Source organism: Xenopus laevis, chromosome 3S (assembly GCF_017654675.1).
Source record: "Xenopus laevis strain J_2021 chromosome 3S, Xenopus_laevis_v10.1, whole genome shotgun sequence".
Lineage (NCBI taxonomy): Eukaryota > Metazoa > Chordata > Amphibia > Anura > Pipidae > Xenopus > Xenopus laevis.
Genome location: NC_054376.1, coordinates 25,342,692 through 25,362,031, shown reverse-complemented (window position 1 = coordinate 25,362,031; position 19,340 = coordinate 25,342,692). Strand labels below are relative to the sequence as shown.

The window sequence follows — 19,340 nt, the reverse complement described above, 5'->3', positions numbered from 1 at the left end:
GCGAAATTCATATATTTATAGGGCTCACTGACAGTTTTCAAATGCCCTATGTAAAGGTTCCTGGGTGCTCTCTAGTTGGTGTTCAGAGTGTATTACCTATGTATTGACCCTTGCCTGTCCACGATTATTCATTTCTGCTGCCTCAACTGACCCACACCTTGCTTGACTACTCTTCTGATTCTGTTTTGATACCGCGTTGATTCCTCTCTATGTATGACCTTGGCCTGTGACCCTGACCTTGCTCTGGTTACCCGTATTGTACTGCATTGGCCGTTTTGGTTTGACCCAGCCTGTTCCTTGGACTCCGCTTACTGCTCCTTCGTCCTATTAGTACACGTTCTGTTCCCATGCTCGCCCAGATCTCTGTGCCTAGTTCTCCCGAATTAAGACCTGGCAGCATCTGAGTAGTGGACGGCTCCACCCGAAGCCAAAGGCGGCTGCTACAGGCAGAAGAGTGGGCTTTGACCGGAACATTGGAGTTAGTTCTGGGTAAGGGATTCCGTACGTTACACATGTCATGAGACCAGATACTGTATTGCCACACACACAGGTAATATGATTTGATAAGATTTAAGAGTGAGGCATTAAAAATAGAACGCATTTCCTTTTTTTGGTCAATTTTTGGGGACAAGGCTGTTCCTTATTTAATAAGGAATAAACATTACATCAGAAAGCACTGGGATTACTTCAGGTGTTTAGGCAAACAGGGCAAAACAATGGACAGAATACAGAAGTTCTTGGAAAGCACAGGGCAATTATTCTACTGCCCTGAAACACTCTCTATATTTGTATTTTTTCACATGTGGGAGAAATAGAACACACACACACACACACACATATATATACTCGAGTATAAGCCGACCCGAGTATAAGCCGAGGTACCTAATTTTACCTACGAAAACTGGGAAAACTTATCGAGTATAAGCCTAGACACAACTACAGCCATGTCTCCCAGTAGCGCACATTTTGCCAAAGCGACCCCCCCAGCGATCAACCGGACTTCTTTGCAAAGTTGATGGTGACAGAGAATTGCCAAACGGATTACTGTGTGCATTGTCCCACTGTCCCACTACCATGTGCAGAGGGTGCTGTGTGATATTGCCATCACTGTTAATCTTTTATATAACCAACAGAGGGCGCTGTGTGATATTGCCATCACTGTTAATCCTTCATATAACCAACAGAGGGTGCTGTGTGATATTGCAGTCACTGTTATTCTTTCATATAACCAACAGAGGGCGCTGTGTGATATTGCAGTCACTGTTAATCTTTCATATAACCAACAGAGGGTGCTGTGTGATTTTTCAGTCATTGTTAATCTTTCACATAACCAACAGAGGGCGCTGTGTGATATTGCAGTCATTGTTATTCTTTCATATAACCAACAGAGGGCGCACTGTTATTCTTTCATATAACCAACAGAGGGCGCTGTGTGATATTGCAGTCACTGTTATTCTTCCATATAACCAACAGAGGGCGCTGTGTGATATTGCAGTCACTGTTAATCTTTCACATAACCAACAGAGGGCGCACTGTTATTCTTTCATATAACCAACAGAGGGCGCACTGTTATTCTTTCATATAACCAACAGATGGCACTGTGTGATATTGCAGTCACTGTTATTCTTTCATATAACCAACAGAGGGCGCACTGTTATTCTTTCATATAACCAACAGAGGGCACTGTCTGATATTGCAGCATTTTGGATGCTGAAAAATTCGGCTTATACTCGAGTATATACGGTATATATATATATATATATATATATATATATATATATATATATATCCCTTTTTGAAATTAGCTCATTCAGTTGGGGTTATGTAAAAATAAAAGGTTAATTAATTATATTTGAACTTCCACATATATATTTCACAGATTGAAAAGAAACCATGATATTCATACGGTTGGAGATACTTATGATACTTTAACAATTCACAATTACATCAATGCAATGGTATATTTTGATGTTTTTTTACCCGGGTCGGAGGAGATTAAGCACAGGCAGCAAAATGTACCATGTTCCATTGCCTTTAAGGGTACTAAGAGGTTCAATGTTGATAAATGCAAGGTTATGCACTTTGGCAAAAATAATATAAATGCAAGTTATACACTAAATGGCAATGTGTTGGGAGTTTCCTTAAATGAAAAGGATCTAGGGGTCTTTGTAGATAACAAGTTGTCTAATTCTGGGCAGTGTCATTCTGTGGCTACTAAAGCAAATAAAGTTCTGTCTTGCATAAAAAAGGGCATTAACTCAAGGGATGAAAACATAATTATGCCTCTTTATAGGTCCCTGGTAAGGCCTCATCTGGAGTATGCAGTTCAGTTTTGGACTCCAGTCCTTAAGAGAGATATAAATGAGCTGGAGAGAGTGCAGAGACGTGCAACTAAACTGGTTAGAGGGACGGAAGACTTAAATTATGAGGGTAGACTGTCAAGGTTGGGGTTGTTTTCTTTGGAAAAAAGGCGCTTGCGAGGGGACATGATTACACTTTACAAGTACATTAGAGGACATTATAGACAAATGGCAGGGGACCTTTTTACCCATAAAGTGGATCACCGTACCAGAGGCCACCCCTTTAGACTAGAAGAAAAGAACTTTCATTTGAAGCAACGTAGAGGGTTCTTCACAGTCAGGACAGTGAGGTTGTGGAATGCACTGCCGGGTGATGTTGTGATGGCTGATTCTGTTAATGCCTTTAAGAATGGCTTGGATGATTTTTTGGACAGACATAATATCAAAGGCTATTGTGATACTAAACTCTATAGTTAGTATAGGTATGGGTATATAGAATTTTAATTAAAAGTAGGGAGGGGTGTGTGTGTGGATGCTGGGTTTTTTATTTGGAGGGGTTGAACTTGATGGACTTTGTCTTTTTTCAACCCAATTTAACTATGTAACTATGTAAAATGCTACCTGCAAGCTGCACCTTTTCATAGTTAGTATAGGAACCGTGTTGACACATACTGCAGATAAAATCGGATTTCAACTTTCACCTTGGAATTATGGGAAGTGGCATGCACATCACATTATTAGTCACCTGAAACAACTTGAAAAGCAGGCACAAAACTGGAGATTAGCAAAGCTAGCGGCTCCGAGATGACGCCACGTGACAAGGGGAATACGCAGAATAGGTGCGTAAAAAATGTGTGTTATAAATAATGATAATAACAACAGTGGGACATTTTGACTAAGTGGAACTTCACCTGTGCACCAGTGCAGAATACTACAGTTCTGACTGGGAGAAGTGACCAAAATTTCAAATGAATATAGTGTTACCATACTACAATACAGCCACATACATGGCTACATCTGATGGACTACCATGCAGACCAACTGTATGGATCACTCTAAAGTGAGCCCAGCTTTTTTTAGTGCAGTCACTATTGCCATGAGGTTTATACATGTAACATCTACAGAAGGCATTATATGGCATGCAGGTTTGGGCTCAAGAAGTTTACTGTGCTATTGAAAACAAGTCACAGAAACAAAGGCCTAAGGGTAAAGGGAGGGGTACATAAGAATGTTGCTGTTAAAGGAACAGTAACACCAAAAAATGAAAGTGCTTTAAAGTAATGAAAATATCATGTACTGTTGCTCTACATTGGTAAAACTTTTCTGTTTGCCAGAAACACTACTATAGATTATATAAACAAGCTGTTGTGTAGCAATGGCAGAAATCGAAAAAAGACAATATGGCACAGGATAAATAGGGGATAATAAATAATAGTAGTTTTTTTGAAGCAAACGCAGCAGTTTTACCAGTGCAGGACAACACTGCCTTATATTTTTTTCTTTCAAACACTTTAATTTTTTTGATGTTACTGTTCCTTTAAGAAATCAGCCAATTTCTCCAGATCCAATTAGAATACAGACACAGGATCCAATAACACCAATTGAAAGTTAATCTGTGGCCTCCAGCTGTCGTAAAGCCACAATGGGGGATGCTGGGAGTTGTACTTTATTATAAAGGTCTACCGTGTGGCTGTCCTTGTATATCTTGGCCCACTATGCAAGTTAATTCCACATATAGTAGGGCTCATGGGTACAATTTTGCCCCCATTCATGTGCAATTTGGTTATTGATTACCAGGGCAGGCCCGGCCCTGTTGCTTACATCTACCATCGCTACAGTGAAGGATCATTCCTACTGCTCTTGTGCCAGTTGTTCTCTATTAGTGCATCTGGTGCAATTGGGCACTGTACTTAACTCTTGCATTGTGGTTGGCTCCCTTAGCATGTGTGACCATGGACCCAATTAACAGAGCATAAATAAGTAGTGTATTAATGCCTGCCCAAGGGCCACCCATGTCTAGAAACACAACTGAAAAAAAAAACATTTTTTTTTTGCACTCTGAACTGTCAACGTGTCACTTTTTAGGCCATTGACATCACAGGAAGCTGGGTCATCGCAGCTGCTCGCAACTGGAAGTGATGTCACTGTGCATGCACACTTGTTTACATGAAGCCACCTATTCCCACATGAACAACCGCTCGGGTTATTGCTAACATTTCAGGAGAGTGTGTTAAAGGAACAGTTCAGTGTAAAAATAAAAAGTGAGTAAATAGATAGGATGTGCAAAATAAAAAATGTTTTTGATATAGTTAGTTTGGCAAAAATGTAATGTATAAAGGCTGGAGTGACTGGATGTCTAACAGAACACTACTTCCTGCTTTTCAGCTCTCTAACTCTGAGTTAGTCAGCAGTTTTAAGGGGAGCCACAAGGGACATAACTGGTCAGTGAGTTTGCAATTGATCCTCAGCATTCAGCTCAGATTCAAAAGCAACAGTTATGACCCATGTGGCCCCCCTCAAGTCAATGATTGTTAACTATATTAGAAACACTTTATCTATTTACCCAGTTTTAATTTTACACTGAACAACTCTTTTAAGGTGACATGCGGCAGGGGTGAGAGGTCCTAGTGTGTTTAGTAAATAAAACTTTCCAAAAATGTAACAAAGGTGTAAGTCCTACCAGTGTCGGATTGACCCCCTGGGATACCAAGAAAACTCCCAGTGGGTCCAGGTGTCAGTGGGTCCTCTTGCTTCTAACCATTTAGTCTATTTCATGGTCATTCCCTATTTCTTTATGGGAAAAGAATTCTTAATAATGAAAGAATATAGTAAGTATATATAAAAGTCTAGGAGAATAAATAGGATGAGGGAGGAGGAATTATAGTTTGGAACGAAGCCCATGGTCTAAGGTATTCTGGTGGGCCCATGGGCATGCCAGTACTACAGAATTCCCTAGATTCCATCTACAAAGGAAATAAATTAAATGCCTTAGGCCTTTCTATTCCTTCAAAGCTAACAGGCAACACATGACTTCCAATAAAATCCGCATGGGTGCCGTATGGTGTTTTGCTGCACCTTTTCTGTAGATCCCATTATAAATTATGTGTAATTATTTCTAGGATTTGGAGATCTTAATAGTCATTTGTATAACATCTCAGTAGTCCACAGGGAGTGAGAATTCCCAGTGCAAACAATATTGTACTGAAAAGATATCTAGTAAATCCTTTGGATAAACAAATTATGCCGACCATATAATTGAGTACATGGGAATCAAACTAGAGGTTGTGGGCAGTATAGGGTGCACTTTTATAGCCCCAAGTAGTCGATTTACTGAAGTTCATAAAAAATTGTCATAAAAATTGTCTATAAACCATTGCCCACTGAAAAAATATTCCTCCAATGAAATTAATGCCACTCCTTTTTACTCAACTGTGAGGTGACTAAAATGTCATGTGACAAGTATTTATGCAAACATAGTGATTAGTTTCAGCTTTATTTCTGTCAAGTTGCGAATTTTTTGGTGCTCATTTAGATGACCTATATAATCTATAATATCTAATGTTATAGATATTGCTGATTTTTTAGGCACCACTGCCAACGGTCACACGTAGAAATAGTTTGTATAAAATAGTATTTATTGGCAATTGGTGAATGTAATATTTAGGGATGCACCGAATCCAGGATTCGGTTCGGGATTTGGTTTTTTTCAGCAGGATTCGGGCAAATCCTTCTACCCGACCGAACCGAATCCAAACCCTAATTTGCATATGGAAAATTGCGTGACTTTTTGTCACAAAACAAGGAAGTGAAAAATGTTTCCCCTTCCCACCACTAATTTGCATATGCAAATTAGAATTCGGATGTCAACCCCCCCCCCCCAGAGTTACTAGATTTCACAGTCTGCCCCCAGATCTCCTGTCACTCTTACACATTCCCCTGATTTCTGAGGTTTTTTCATGATTTTCAGAGAAAATCCAATGTGTGCATGTGCAGAACATTTTAGTGACGTCAGTGGCGAGCCATGTGCAGAGTAGGGTGGGCCCTGGCCTGATCCTCATAGCCCTCCCCAGGCCGCTGATTTCCCTCCTCTGACGGTAGGTTTGATTTACGCATGCTCGGGGAGAGGGTAGGACTAGGGTTGCCACCTGTCCGGTATTTTGAAGGGCTGCCCAGGTCAAAACTTCCTGCCTGGTTTTCCAAATAGGGAAAACTGGGCAGGATTCCCCATGATTGACACGGCGATTGGCCAATTGCAGCATCATAGCCCCGCCCCCTCTGCATCACAAACCGCCCCCTCCGTGTCACAGCCTCGCCCCCTGCCATGGTCTCCACCGGGGGAAAAGGTGGCAACCCTATGTAGGACGGGTGGCGGCCCCTGGGGTGGCAGCCCCTGTGGGCTCTGCACCCACCAGTCCGACCCTGGCGATCTGCACATGTGCAGTGCCGTTTTTGTGGCTGCAGGAATAGATTTCAACTGACGTCATGTCCGTGTATGTCATATACCCCCATATGAGCACTCTGCAAGACTGACAGCTATGCTCTACCACTTTACAATTTCCACATAGCACCATTCTTGGGGTAGCAACAACAAAAAATGTTGAATATTGTAAATTTTGGTGACAATTCCAGCGATATTCTTTAGTAAACCTTGCAAGACAACTTAGGTAGCATGAGTGCGATAATAGGCGATAACATATATGCATACCTCCCAACTGTCCCTTTTTCTGAGGGACAGTCCCTCTTTTGACAGCTCAACCCGCAGTCCCTCATTTGTACTGGAAAGTCTCTCTTTTCTCTGCACTGAACAGCCAGAAAAAGAAACAAAGTTTCTCACTTAATTGGCTTTAAGCAGAGAGCCCACTCTAACTAACACGTGCAAATAAGATACTTTGTAACAATTTTGAGACACAAAAACACAGTTTAGATAAGGAGAAATATTTTCAAACTTTCATAACCTGCCAGATTTTGTAAACCGAACATGGTAATTAGGGGGTGTGGCCACAGAAAGGGGTGTGGTCAAAAAAATTTGCTGCGCTACGTGCGGAAAAAAATTTTGTCCCACTTTTTTCTTCCAAAATGTTGGGAGGTATGATATATGTGCGCCAGAAAATCCACAATGACAGAAGTGCTGACACTCAAGTAAACCTGCTCTTACATTTTTTTTCTGACAAAAATTAAACAAGGGTAACAGGGGATAGGTAAAAGGAAAAAAGTTCCAGTGTGACAAAAAATGTAGGCAGTAAGGTAAACTCACCAATAACCAGTGACGGAACTAGGTGGGGGGCGGGCCCTGGTGCGGGTCGTGCAGCCGGGCCCCGCCCCCCACCCTCGTCCGTGTAGCGCTGCAGCCGACTCCAGCCAGCGTGACTGCCGGGGGGCCCTGCGGGGGTGCGGGCCCTGTCCCAATTGCACCCCCTGCTCCCCCGGTAGTTACGCCACTGCCAATAACATCAGGGGGTCCAGGTGCTCAAGCCCCAGACCTTCAGCTCGGTGAAGCAATGCTAGACATGTAGATCTCAGTGGTAGATTGGCACAAAAACTGGACTTCACTCCAAAAATAGATGCAAATTAAAAATAGTTGTATTTATACAAAAAGGAACATCTCAGAGGGAGGCCTTATGCGTTTCGTGCCTTCTGGGCACTTAGTCATAGGCTGCCCAGAAGGCACGAAACGCATAAGACCTCCCTCTGAGATGTTCCTTTTTGTATAAATAAAACTTTTCTTAATTTGCATCTATTTTTGGAGTGAAGTCCAGTTATTGTGCCAATCTACCACTGAAATTGACATGGTTTTTTTCTGGACGCAGGTTATTATCGCTGTACTCCACTGGATATGAGGGATATTGGTTAACCTTCAACAAAACATTGGAAATTCTCAAATATTTACAGAAAGATGCTACACCAAAATAACTATACCCACAAGGTCCCTGTTAATTCCATAAATAAATGATCATTTCCTGTTAATTCCATCATTAAATCATAATTTCTTGTTATTTTACTTGCACTGACAGTACAGATCTTCCATATACACCAGGTAAACCAATCTCCTAGGGGTCCCCCCCCACATATTGCGATAGTGCCCCCCCCCCCACATATTGCGATAGTTTGCCCCATCCCCTAGCAACCCCTTTTCTATATGGCGCTTTGCCCACAGTCCCTAAGTAGAGAGCAGGCAGGGAGCCTGGTAGAGGCACTTACCTGCAGGCTGGTGGGGGAGCAGGAGTCCGGCAGTGAGGAGCAGCAGTGGAAGCAGCATGTCTATGTTCAGGGGACTGTTGTGTTTCTCCCCCGTCTGTGCAAGTAGTATCTCCTGCTGTCCGCGAATGATCTACAGGCGCCAAGCTGCACAGAGATTTATAGGCGGACTGACTCACCAGCAAACAGGTTACTCAACTCTCAGCCAAGGCGGAAGTTCGAGGCAGATGTAACACTTTTGTTTTTTGCCCTCACTCTCTTTGTGTGTGTGAGTATGAGCCCTACAGGTATATACTATACATACAGCTGAACCTGAACACGAGTGGGGCGTTTATACAGAGTGCTGCTGCCAGGGGAAATGAGACATTATACAGGAAGTGCAACTGGGGGGTTTAGGGATTGCCCCCTCTCCAGAAACAGATTCCAGATTTTTTTTAAAGATCTCCTGGGCCAACTAGGGCGGATCTGATCATAACAGAGACAATAGGAAGCTGCATACACATTAATATCCACTTGTTTGCCACATCTGACTGCCAGATCTTCGGCCAAATTGGCCACTGTGTTGATCTGATCTCTTGGCCAGCGGGCCAGTCGTATCATAATGGGAGCATATGCAGAGGGCCGCATTATCATTCCAATGCTACAATTACAATCTTTCCTGGAATAGATCTTTTTCCGTCTTTGGACGCCGGGAAAAACCTGATGGGCCCCACCGGCCCAGACTCCCTCCATCAGGGGCGTAACTATAGAGGAAGCAGACCCTGCGGCTGCAGGGGGGCCCAGGAGGTAAAGGGGCCCCATGGGCCCTAATTCATATAAAATTTCAATAAATATTGGAGAAACAAGTCAACCCCAAAACATTTTGGGGGCCTGAAAAATAATTTGCTGTGGGGCCCAGTAATATCTAGTTACGCCACTGCCCTCCATAAAGCCACTGCTCCTGACTTCCGCCTCCCCACGCCCGAATGCTTATAGATGACGTGCAGTATATATGCACCGGTGAGGGGGGCAGGAGAGTGAAAGAGGGGGATTTGCAACTGTGGAGGAGGCCCTTGGAGGGGGCAGTGGCCCTGATGTTGTTGGCACCGACTCCCCCCTCGTCCAACCCTTGATCTTTCCAAGAAAGATCATTCGTTTCAATACACACGTCAGATATACAGTGGCCGATGTTCAGTTGCCTTCAAAGGCGCCCAATCAAAAATTTCCAGCCAGCCCGATCGGCAACCCAACTGATATGCAAGTCTTCTGCCGATATCAGTCTGCTCATCTACCACCATGCACACAAATTTGTTTCCAAAAAAAGTCACAATATTCAGGTGTCAAATCAGTAGGGATGCACCGAATCCACTTTTTTGGATTCGGCCGAACCCCCGAATCCTTCACGAAGGATTCGGCCGAATACCGAACCGAATCTGAACCCTAATTTGCATATGCAATTAGGGGTGGGAAGGGGAAAACATTTTTTACTTCCTTGTTTTCTGACAAAAAGTCACGCAATTTCCCTCCCCGCCCCTAATTTGCATATGCAAATTCGGATTCGGTTCGGCCGGACAGAAGGATTCGGCCGAATCCGAATCCTGCTGAAAAAGTCCGAATCCCGAACCGAATCCTGGATTCGGTGCATCCCTACAAATCAGAAAAAGTTGCAGTATTTGGGTGTCAAATCTAAAAAAAATCACTGTATTTGGATTTTTCCCGCACAAGAGATTTTTGGGAAAATTTAGTAATAAATAAAGGGGAAAAAATCTGTTAGTATTTGATCAGAGTAGTTTTCAGAAAATAATGAGAAATGTACATATTTTGATAAATAACCCCCTAAATGTTGGGGTTATTCACGTTTGAACATGAAAGCAGTATTTGACCCTTTCTGTACTGCTGCTTCTAACTAACAGCTTCATAGAAATCAACTTTTCTTAGAATACATTTGCATTTTTTGATGTGCTCTAAACATGTTCCAGCATATTTGGAATGTGTTACCCTGTTCCTCCAGGGGGCAGTAACATTTCAACACTAAGCTAACAAGATGTTATCAGCACCGGCTGCCAGCCAGCATTACAGTCTGGGGCAGAATATTGTGCTGCTGCTGAAGAGCACATAGTGATGGGGAGAGATATGGACAGAAACACTGGTTTTCCCTTTAGTATTCTAACAAACTAGTTTTCTGTTGGTTGTCAGCACTATTAAAATAAAGGCAATAATATATTCCTAGAGAGGCATGTCCTTGGGACAGTCTGCACCTTTTACACCCCCTATGAGTAACATCTGGAAGGCACTACTCTCTTGAAGCTGAGATACGCCTTTGCAACCAATGGTTGTGTGCCCCTTATCTTAATCAGTGCTGTCCAACTGGCAACCCCCCCTTGTGTTGCCCCCACATGAAAGTCTGCCTGCTGTGTCTGTTTACCATGTGTAAAATTTAAAAGGTATAACTACTGAGATTAACTGGCACCTGCATTGTTTAAACCTCAAATTCAGACTGTAATCCCCTGTATTGTTCACACATGTAATCCCCCTGCATTGTTCACACTTGTAACACCTCTATAGTTCACACCCTAAAGCCCTGTACTATTCACACCTGAGACCCAGACTGAAACTTTCCACATTCTTCACCTGTTCACAATTTATTCAAAATGCTAATTGGGCACCAGCACTGTGTCACTGTATGTAGTACATATTAGACTGATCCTGATCGGTTTCCCTGTCTTCTGCTCTGTTGTGCCTTCCCTGTGTGTCATACTCTGCCTGTGTGTGCCATGCTCTGCCTTATGCTTTCTGTGTGTGACATACTCTGCCTGTCCTATGCTCCATGTGTGTGTGCCATACTCTGCTTGCCCTGTGTGTGCCATACTCTGCCTGTCCTATGCTCCCTGTGTGCCATGCTCTGTCTGCCCTATGCCCTCTGTATGTGTCATACTCTGCCTGCCCTATGTTCCCTGTGTGTGCCATACTCTGCCTGCCCTTTGCTGCCACTGTGCCATACGCAGCCTGCCCTATACTCCCTATGTGTGCTATGCTCTGCCAGCCCTATGTTCCTGTGTGTGTGTCATACTCTGCTTTTCCTACTCTGTATTTGTGTGTCCTACTCTGCCTGCCCTATTCTCATTGGGTGTGTCCTACTCTGCCTGCCTTATAAACTCTGTGTGTGCCTTACATTGCCTTCACTGTGCTCCCTGTGTGTGCCATACTCTGCCTGTGGATCATAAGCCTGGTATTGGTTTGTTTTGGGGGTTTGTTAGCATTTGAAAAATGTTGTTAGGGGCCCCTAAGGTTTTTAATCATCTGCTGGGAGGGGGGGTGCTGTGTTATCGACAGGGGAGACATATGGACATATGAACTTTTTTTCATATGAGTGATATCCCTTCAGTGAGCACCAACCATTTAGTATTTTGGTGTGCTACCACCAGTGCCGGCCAAGTTGACTGGACGCCCTAGGCAACCCAGCCGACTACGTTGCCCCCCCTTGCGCCTGCACAGAAGAAGGAATCGTGAGTGTGCATGCGCAGAAGACATCGCAAGAGACGGTGAAGCGAGCGTGCGTGTGCCAAAGAGCGCACACTCGAAAGAACGGATGCCGAAAGTTGCACAAAATGGTCCGAACTAGAGGAAGGTGTAAAGAGGTACAGGCCTGGCGCCCCTCTGCCTTTGCACCCTAGGCACGTGCCTCTTCTGCCTACCCCTAGTTCCGGCCCTGGCTACCACGATTAATATGAACATGGTCTTGGGTTAATATCGGTGTGGTTTAAAAACAGGGAGTGTTTATCAGCCATTATTAGAAAAATTCTGGCCTTCGGTACCACAGAAGTTGGACAGCACTGGCTTACATTAAGGTTCCAGATATAGCAAACCTTGTAAGAGTCACTCATGTATTTCTAGACACACAAGACTGTAAATAGGCTTTCATCTTCAAATCTCACCCTAGATGCTCTTCAGAGAGGGTCCTCCCACCTAGTGCTTTGAGCACCCTTGTGCCATCAATATGACTGCTGTCACACATGCTAACTCCCCCGAGGTCTTTAAGCTCTGACATCCATTGCATCTGCCTGTCTGTGTGCAGGGCCTAACATAGGGGTAAGCAGCGGAGGCACGTGTCTTAGGCACAACTGGGGGTGCACAATAAAGGGGGGGTGATTTGCAGGGAAAGGAGCAGGCAGTCTGTTTAGACCAAACAGATAAGGGCTGAGCTAGCAGGGGTTTGAGTTTTGAGTAAAGCAGGGGCCTCGGTCAAATAGTATTCCTTGGGTGGCACTACTGCTTGGTCTGGCTCTTACAGTGTGTACCTTATTAGGAATAGGTGAGTACAGTGGTTTTGTTGTGACCACAGTGTGAAGGCAATGCACGGACTGAGCATAGTGTTGAATTTCCACAATGTTCCTGATACCCAAGTAATTTATACCAGAGGCCAACAACAATATACGGTATAGGTACACAGTACCTATGGTATAAGTTTTCACACTCATCTTAACTTTTTTATAATTCTAGGTACAGCTATGGGATCCGTTATTGGGAAACCCATTATCCAGAAAGTTTAAATTTACGGAATATCTGTCTCCCATAGACTCCATTATATCCAAGTAATCCAAATTTTTAATAGACCAAATCCAGCATTTCCATCACCCAAACATATATTTTGCTTGGCAAGTAATTACTAATACAGGGAAGGTAAGCTTAAAGTCTTTTTTGGCTGCTCACCGACAGTTGGTTTGGGTGCACTCGGCCCCGAACCCTACACTCAAGACCTGGAGCAGTCCCTTCTAGAAAAACGCTTTAAATACTGTTCAATAGTTATATTGCTTACCAGATTGGTATCCTGACCTGGGTGCAGCCCCCCGAGTCCGTCGCCAAGAATAAATGGTATTATCCAAAGCCTGCAATTGTGGCAGCGCACTCCGGACCTCCACAAATATCGGCAACTCCAAGATTCAGGTTAAAAGGATATATATTTTATTAATGCATTTGATATACAAACAAGTGTCCGAGGTCTGAAGTGTTTTATGTCTATGCACGTACTCAGAGACCTCATTCTGCATTACTGTGCACAGGATTTAAACCCCAGGTACCCTCCCATAAAATTAACATCAGTTATGAGTATGTTTTACACACAATCAAACTAATCAAAAACCAATTAAATATCAAATATATATCAAACAGCAGTTTATTCAAAAATAAATCATGTAGTTAAAATTCTTCTGAAATTCATAACACCTTAAATTGTGTGCATTTGAGCGGCTGTATATAAATTTCTAAATCCATCCACACTGGAATAGCAATATCCGGTTTCGTATACAAAGTATCTGTTTACTTGATTTATTTTTTGTATGAACTGCTGTTTGATATTTGATACTTAATTGGTTTTAAATTAATTTGATTGTGTGTAAAACATTCTCTTAATTGATATGTTAATTTTATGGGAGGGTACTAATTGATATGTTACTTTTATGGAAGGGTAACTGGGGTTTAAATGCTGTGCACAGTAAAGCTCCCCATAGACGCAACGATTCTTCTTGCCAAACGACCGATTTTAGGGAAGCCCGACCGATCCTTCGAAATTATTGTGCGGTTAGTGTGTTTCGAACGATCGTACATCTTACGATTTTTCGACCGACATCTGTCAGGAAATTGATCAGCCAGGTCAAAAAATCTTTGTCGGTCCCAGTGCAATCTATCTATGTTTGCAGGGCCAAGCAGGCAGCTCCCCTTTGTTTTCCTGGCAAATTGGTCTTTTTAGTTGATGGTAAATTCGTTCTGAGAAGATCATGGTCTCACGATCAGGATCTGATCTTTTAAAAATCTCAACATCTATAGCCAGCTTTATGCGGCATGAGGTCTCTGAGGAAGTGTGTAGACACAAAACGCGTCAGACCTCGGACGTTTGTTTGTATATCCAATTCATTAATAAAATATATATCCTTTTAACCTGAAGTTGGCTATATTTGTGGAGCTCCGGAGTGTGCTGCCACAATTGCAGGCATCCAAATTTTTAAAAATTATTTAATTTTTCTCTGTAATAATAAAACAGTACCTTGTACTTGATCCAAATTAAGATATAATTAATCCTTAATGGAAGCAAAACCAGCCTATTGGGTTTATTTAATGTTTACATGATTTTCTAGTAGACTTAAGGTATGAAGATCCAAATCATGGAAAGATCTGTTATCCAGAAAACACCAGGTCCTTGAGCATTCTGGAAAACAGGTCCCATACCTGTACTAATCTATTGTTGTCTACTCTCTCTGATTTTTTGTTTAATGCTTCTTTTTCGATTTCTCTTCCTTTACTCTTGAAATTATTGTGTATTTCTCTCTTATGTGTACTATCTTCACCCTTTCTTTCAAATTTCTCCTCTCCCTGTGCCTCCTCATAATCTTCCATGTTTATTTTATTGCCCCTCTAGTGTTCCTTAACATGATCTTTGTATTTGCCTTTACCCCATTTATAACTTTGCCAAGCAACTCTCCTTTTTAACCAATTTCCTTGACAGGAGTCCTCCACGTCTCAATATAGTCCAGATGGGGAGCCTGCTCTTACTCGTAACCTATTTCACAACTCCTCCCTCTTGGGAATTTACTCTTTTATTCAGTTGCTGATACGTTTCTTGCCTGGAGGCCTATATGTCCTTACAGTGTTGTTACCAGTCCTGTGATCCTGAGTGATTTTGGAACTATGTCTTGAGTTTTCTTCTCATTTTGGTCCAGAATGTTAAAACGACTCCCCTCTTTTTTTCACTAATACAGCAGTCAGATTCCATCAGATGCAGGTGATCTAGTTGAATGGAAAATGTAAAGGAAATGTAATCCCTGAAAACAACTTAAAAAAATCAACAGGCTGCTCTTCTGAGCACTTCTGTAACATGCATGTATTTTTGTCTTATTTTTAAGGTATTAGCAGTTTTTGCACTGCTTATAAATCTGAAACAGCACCAACTGTTCTTCATTTTGGACTGTGTTTAGTTGGCCAAAATGGCTCTATTTAAAATTCATTTTAATTGCAGTGTAAAAACTGCTAAAACATTGAAAGCTAAAAAAGAAATATAAATTGCAAAAGTGCTCAAAAGAGTTAATAAGAATTGTGCTTAGTCGCCCGAAGAAGAGGCAATTTGTTGCCGGGCGACTAAATCTCCCCGAATCTCCACATGTCTCTGCCCTAAGACCTTATTTATTAAAATTTGAGTTTATGGGAAACAATGCAAGCTTGTTTCATAAGTGTTGAAAGCAGCTGCTTGCACTTAGGCCGACAAAACGATTCCAGATGCAGGCAGGAGAGGAAGCTAATGCTTATATAGGCACTGATTTTCAGTTTGCGTATTTCAGTTGGTCGATTTCTGCCTCCCCATATGAAACTGAAACTAGCCTTAATCTTGGTCCCTGAGACATGACACCCCTTTTCTAAAATTTAATGTCATTTTATTTTAAATAAAGGCAGTTATAATATCATCTGCAACCAGGGGTGAGAGAGGACAGTGTATAGTGTTTAAGTAGTACAATTACACACATTAAACCTCAAAGTGTTATGAAACTCAAAATAAAAAAGGAAAATATGTAATTTGTTGCCAAGGACACACCATGCAGGAGAGGTGCTGCTTTAATCCTGGGGAGTGTAAAAAGGACAAAAGACAAATGATTAGAAGATACTAGTTGAGTGTCAGCAAACAATAGGAAGCAGGATTATAGGCAACTGAATAAAATAGGAGACAGCTAGCAATAAATACAGTGAACGAGACATGTAAAATGAATAGCCTGCCCTGCAAATCAAGAAAGGGATGGGTGAACTGGCAGCCAGTTTATAGTGATAATACAAAAAACAGGCCCTATGAGACAATTCCAAAGGAAACAATATACTTTTAATATAAACATTTTAAAGAGCACAATATTAAAGCAGTAAATAAGACTGGAGAAAAATGTCAGGTTTCTTATCCATGGATGTTTTTCTGTGCTTACAAAAGCATGCTGAGCACGTGAAAAATTCACATATTGCTTTTTTTTTTCAAAATCAAAAGTGTTTTTTTTTCATTGATTATAAATGCAACCCTCTATCCTGTTGTCTTCTAACCTTGACTCAAGTGCAAGAAAATGCAGCAAGTGGCATCGAACACACAAAAAAGTCATTGCGTAAGAACAAAGTTTGTTTTGGTGCAACATTGCATAGTATGGAGGATTTCAGACTTTTCAGATTTTTTTGTTTCAAACACCCTTCATTTTCACTACTGCGGACGACTAATCTCCCAAAAATGCCTTCCCACCAGTAAGAATGTGATTCAACGGTGGTGCCTCACAAGGAAACGTCAGGCAATTTCGGAAAATGAAGCAACGCAAATGCCATCCCACCAGTGATTCTTGCCAGTGGGAAGGCATTTCTGGGAGATTAGTTGCCCCGAAGCAATAAAGATTTATCGCGTGGCGACTAATATCCCCATCTGCCACCAGCCTAAGAACCAAACCAAACCTGGCATTTGAAACCAAATACAACCGGGAACGGACCTGAAGGGGTGGGCCCGGCTGTGCAACACTTTTTAAAAGAGCTGGGCCCCCTTGACAGCGCCAAAGTCGTGCGACCCTTCTGAAGTCCCGAATCGTCAAAAAGACCTGAAGCCATGAAAATAGCTGAAGTTCAAGTCCTGAAGCAGCGAAAAGACCCAAAGTCAAGAAAACAGCTGAAATTGAAGTCCTGAAGCAGCAAAATGAACCAAAGTCTCCAAAGGAGGCAAAGTTCTGAAGCCACGAGTTCAATGTGTGTTTTTTTTAACTTTTTTTTAATCCCCGCCCACCAATGTATTATTTTAATTCTCTATAGGCCACTGCCACCAAAGTTTTTTTTTAAATATTCTCTGGGGCCACAATTTTTTTTTTTAGTTGTAAGGGGGGCCCTAGCCCCAGTGTTTTTTTAAAATGTATTCTCTGGGGGCCCCAATTTTTTTCAACTTGTAAGGGGGCCCTGGCACCAATGTTTTTTTTTTTAAAAAAAATGTTTTTGAGGGGCCTTGGCGCCAATGTTTTTTGTAATTTATAAGGGGGCCCCTGGTCACCAATTATTTTTTTTTAACTGGTAGGGGAGCCCTAACCATCAATTTTTTTAAAAAAAAACTTTTATGGGGTGCGCCATAGTTTTTTGTAACTTATAAGGGGTCCTGACCATCAATAGCTTTTTATAACTTGTGTGTGGGTGGGTTACCTTTTTTAGCGCTGAGATCTGTGTGGTCTTTAAACTGTGGAGTGGGCGGGGTCTGGGGTGGGCGGGGCCCGATAATTTTGCTGTACAGGGCCCCCGTGATCTCTAATGGCGGCCCTGAGAAAGTATACTCTTCTACAATGCTAATGTTACTGTAACTGTGGCCCACGTCAAGCATGAGTGTCTCCTGTGTTGAAGGGTATTTGATAAACTTGGCTCAGTGTCGCCACCCAGTGCTGTTTGCCTAGACTTTTTTGGGTCTATTCCTATTCTGTTAAAGGAGAAGGAAAGTTAATTTTATACTTGGGGATGCCAAAAGTTAGGCACCCCCAAGTGGTTGCATTTAATTACCTGACACCCTGGGCTGGTGCTCCTATCAGTAGAAAACTGCATGGTCCCGGGATTCTTCCAGCGAGCGCGACAGAGCAATCTTCCTGCTTCTTCTTTCAGCTCGCGCCTGCATCTGCACAGTAGAGCAAAAAGACGAAGTTTAATGAAAAAGCCGGCTATTTCATTCTACTGCGCATTTATTTGCCCTTGGAAATTAAAAAAAGAAGTGAAGAAGACAATAGCTCTGTGATGCTCGCTGGCAGCACCCTGGGCCGTTGCAGATTTCTGCTGATAGGAGCACCGGCCCAGGGTGTCAGGTAAGTATATACAATCACAGGGGGGTGCCTAACTTTTGGCAAATATAAATGACTTTCCTTCTTCTTTTAAAGGTCCAACTATTGGTCAGGGCCCCCTTAGGTCCTAACAAGGTTACAGATATAGAAAAACATTGTTTTATGAGCCTATCAGTCATAGTTGCAAGAATATATATTACATTCTTCCCCAGACCTCACCTTTGTATTGTTGCAGGGAAGCTGTAGAGCACACCCCTAGACTAAGTTTGTAGGATAACACAAAATAGACCCAGCTGTCAAATAAACCAGCTGAAATAATTGTCTGATGTAGTAGGGATGACTAATATCAGCTCCCTTCATTGACTCCAAACTGTTTCCCTTTGTCCAAAAGTCAAGTTACATCAAAGTACAGTTGCCTCATCAGTTCTAGAATTTAACAAGCCCATATGCATTGACTGATATAATCACGCTCCGATCCTATCAATTCCCAGAAAATTCTTTCTTTTATTAAGTGCCAATCTGCTGAACCTGGAACATAAAATATGTCTAAAAAATTGCAACCAGGAGCCTAGAAATCCACAGAAAACCTGTTTTGTTCAAAAGGAAACTTTTGCTGTTATTTACCTATATCCTGACTTGTTTCGCCCACTCTCTTACACAGTTGAATACTTTTATATACATCGAAAAAAATTCAGTGAGGAAATGTGATTGCTTTACTAATTTCTTATTAATCCAACTTTGCCCATCGTGCAATAATGGCAAAATAATGAATCTGCGATATAAATGAATCTGACACATTCCATGAAGCACTCTGGAAAAGGTGATCCGCAATGCCTGTGATTTCTTTACCCAATTATTTTTAGACTCATAGGGGGTTATTTAATTTAAAAGCACTAAATTTGCCCAGGAGCAGTAACCCATAGTTATAGTAGTATTAACTGGTCAACTGTCACGGTCGGCACCCTAAACCAGAACTAATGCCAAGCTCCCTGGTCTCGGCTCGGCTTCACCAGTAGTGTGACCGCCTTTGGCTTCGAGAGGAGCCCTCAGCGTACTCAGA

At 42.2% G+C, this 19,340-nt stretch overlaps 1 protein-coding gene across 2 annotated transcripts in view; it reads right to left on the bottom strand.

The window, feature by feature from the left end:
- Positions 1 to 8,848, bottom strand: part of adam28.1.S (ADAM metallopeptidase domain 28, gene 1 S homeolog) — a 55,000-nt gene extending 46,152 nt beyond the window's left edge. The window contains exon 1 of one of the 2 annotated variants that reach the window (XR_005966587.1): positions 8,499 to 8,848. Coding sequence is in view for 1 of the 2 variants with exons in the window: in XM_018255082.2 (XP_018110571.1) it covers positions 8,499 to 8,556 (58 nt within the window). In the remaining variant the exon portion in view is untranslated. The remainder of the gene's footprint in view (positions 1 to 8,498) is intronic. The other variant, XM_018255082.2, reaches the window with a different exon arrangement.
- Positions 8,849 to 19,340: the final 10,492 nt, after the last annotated feature.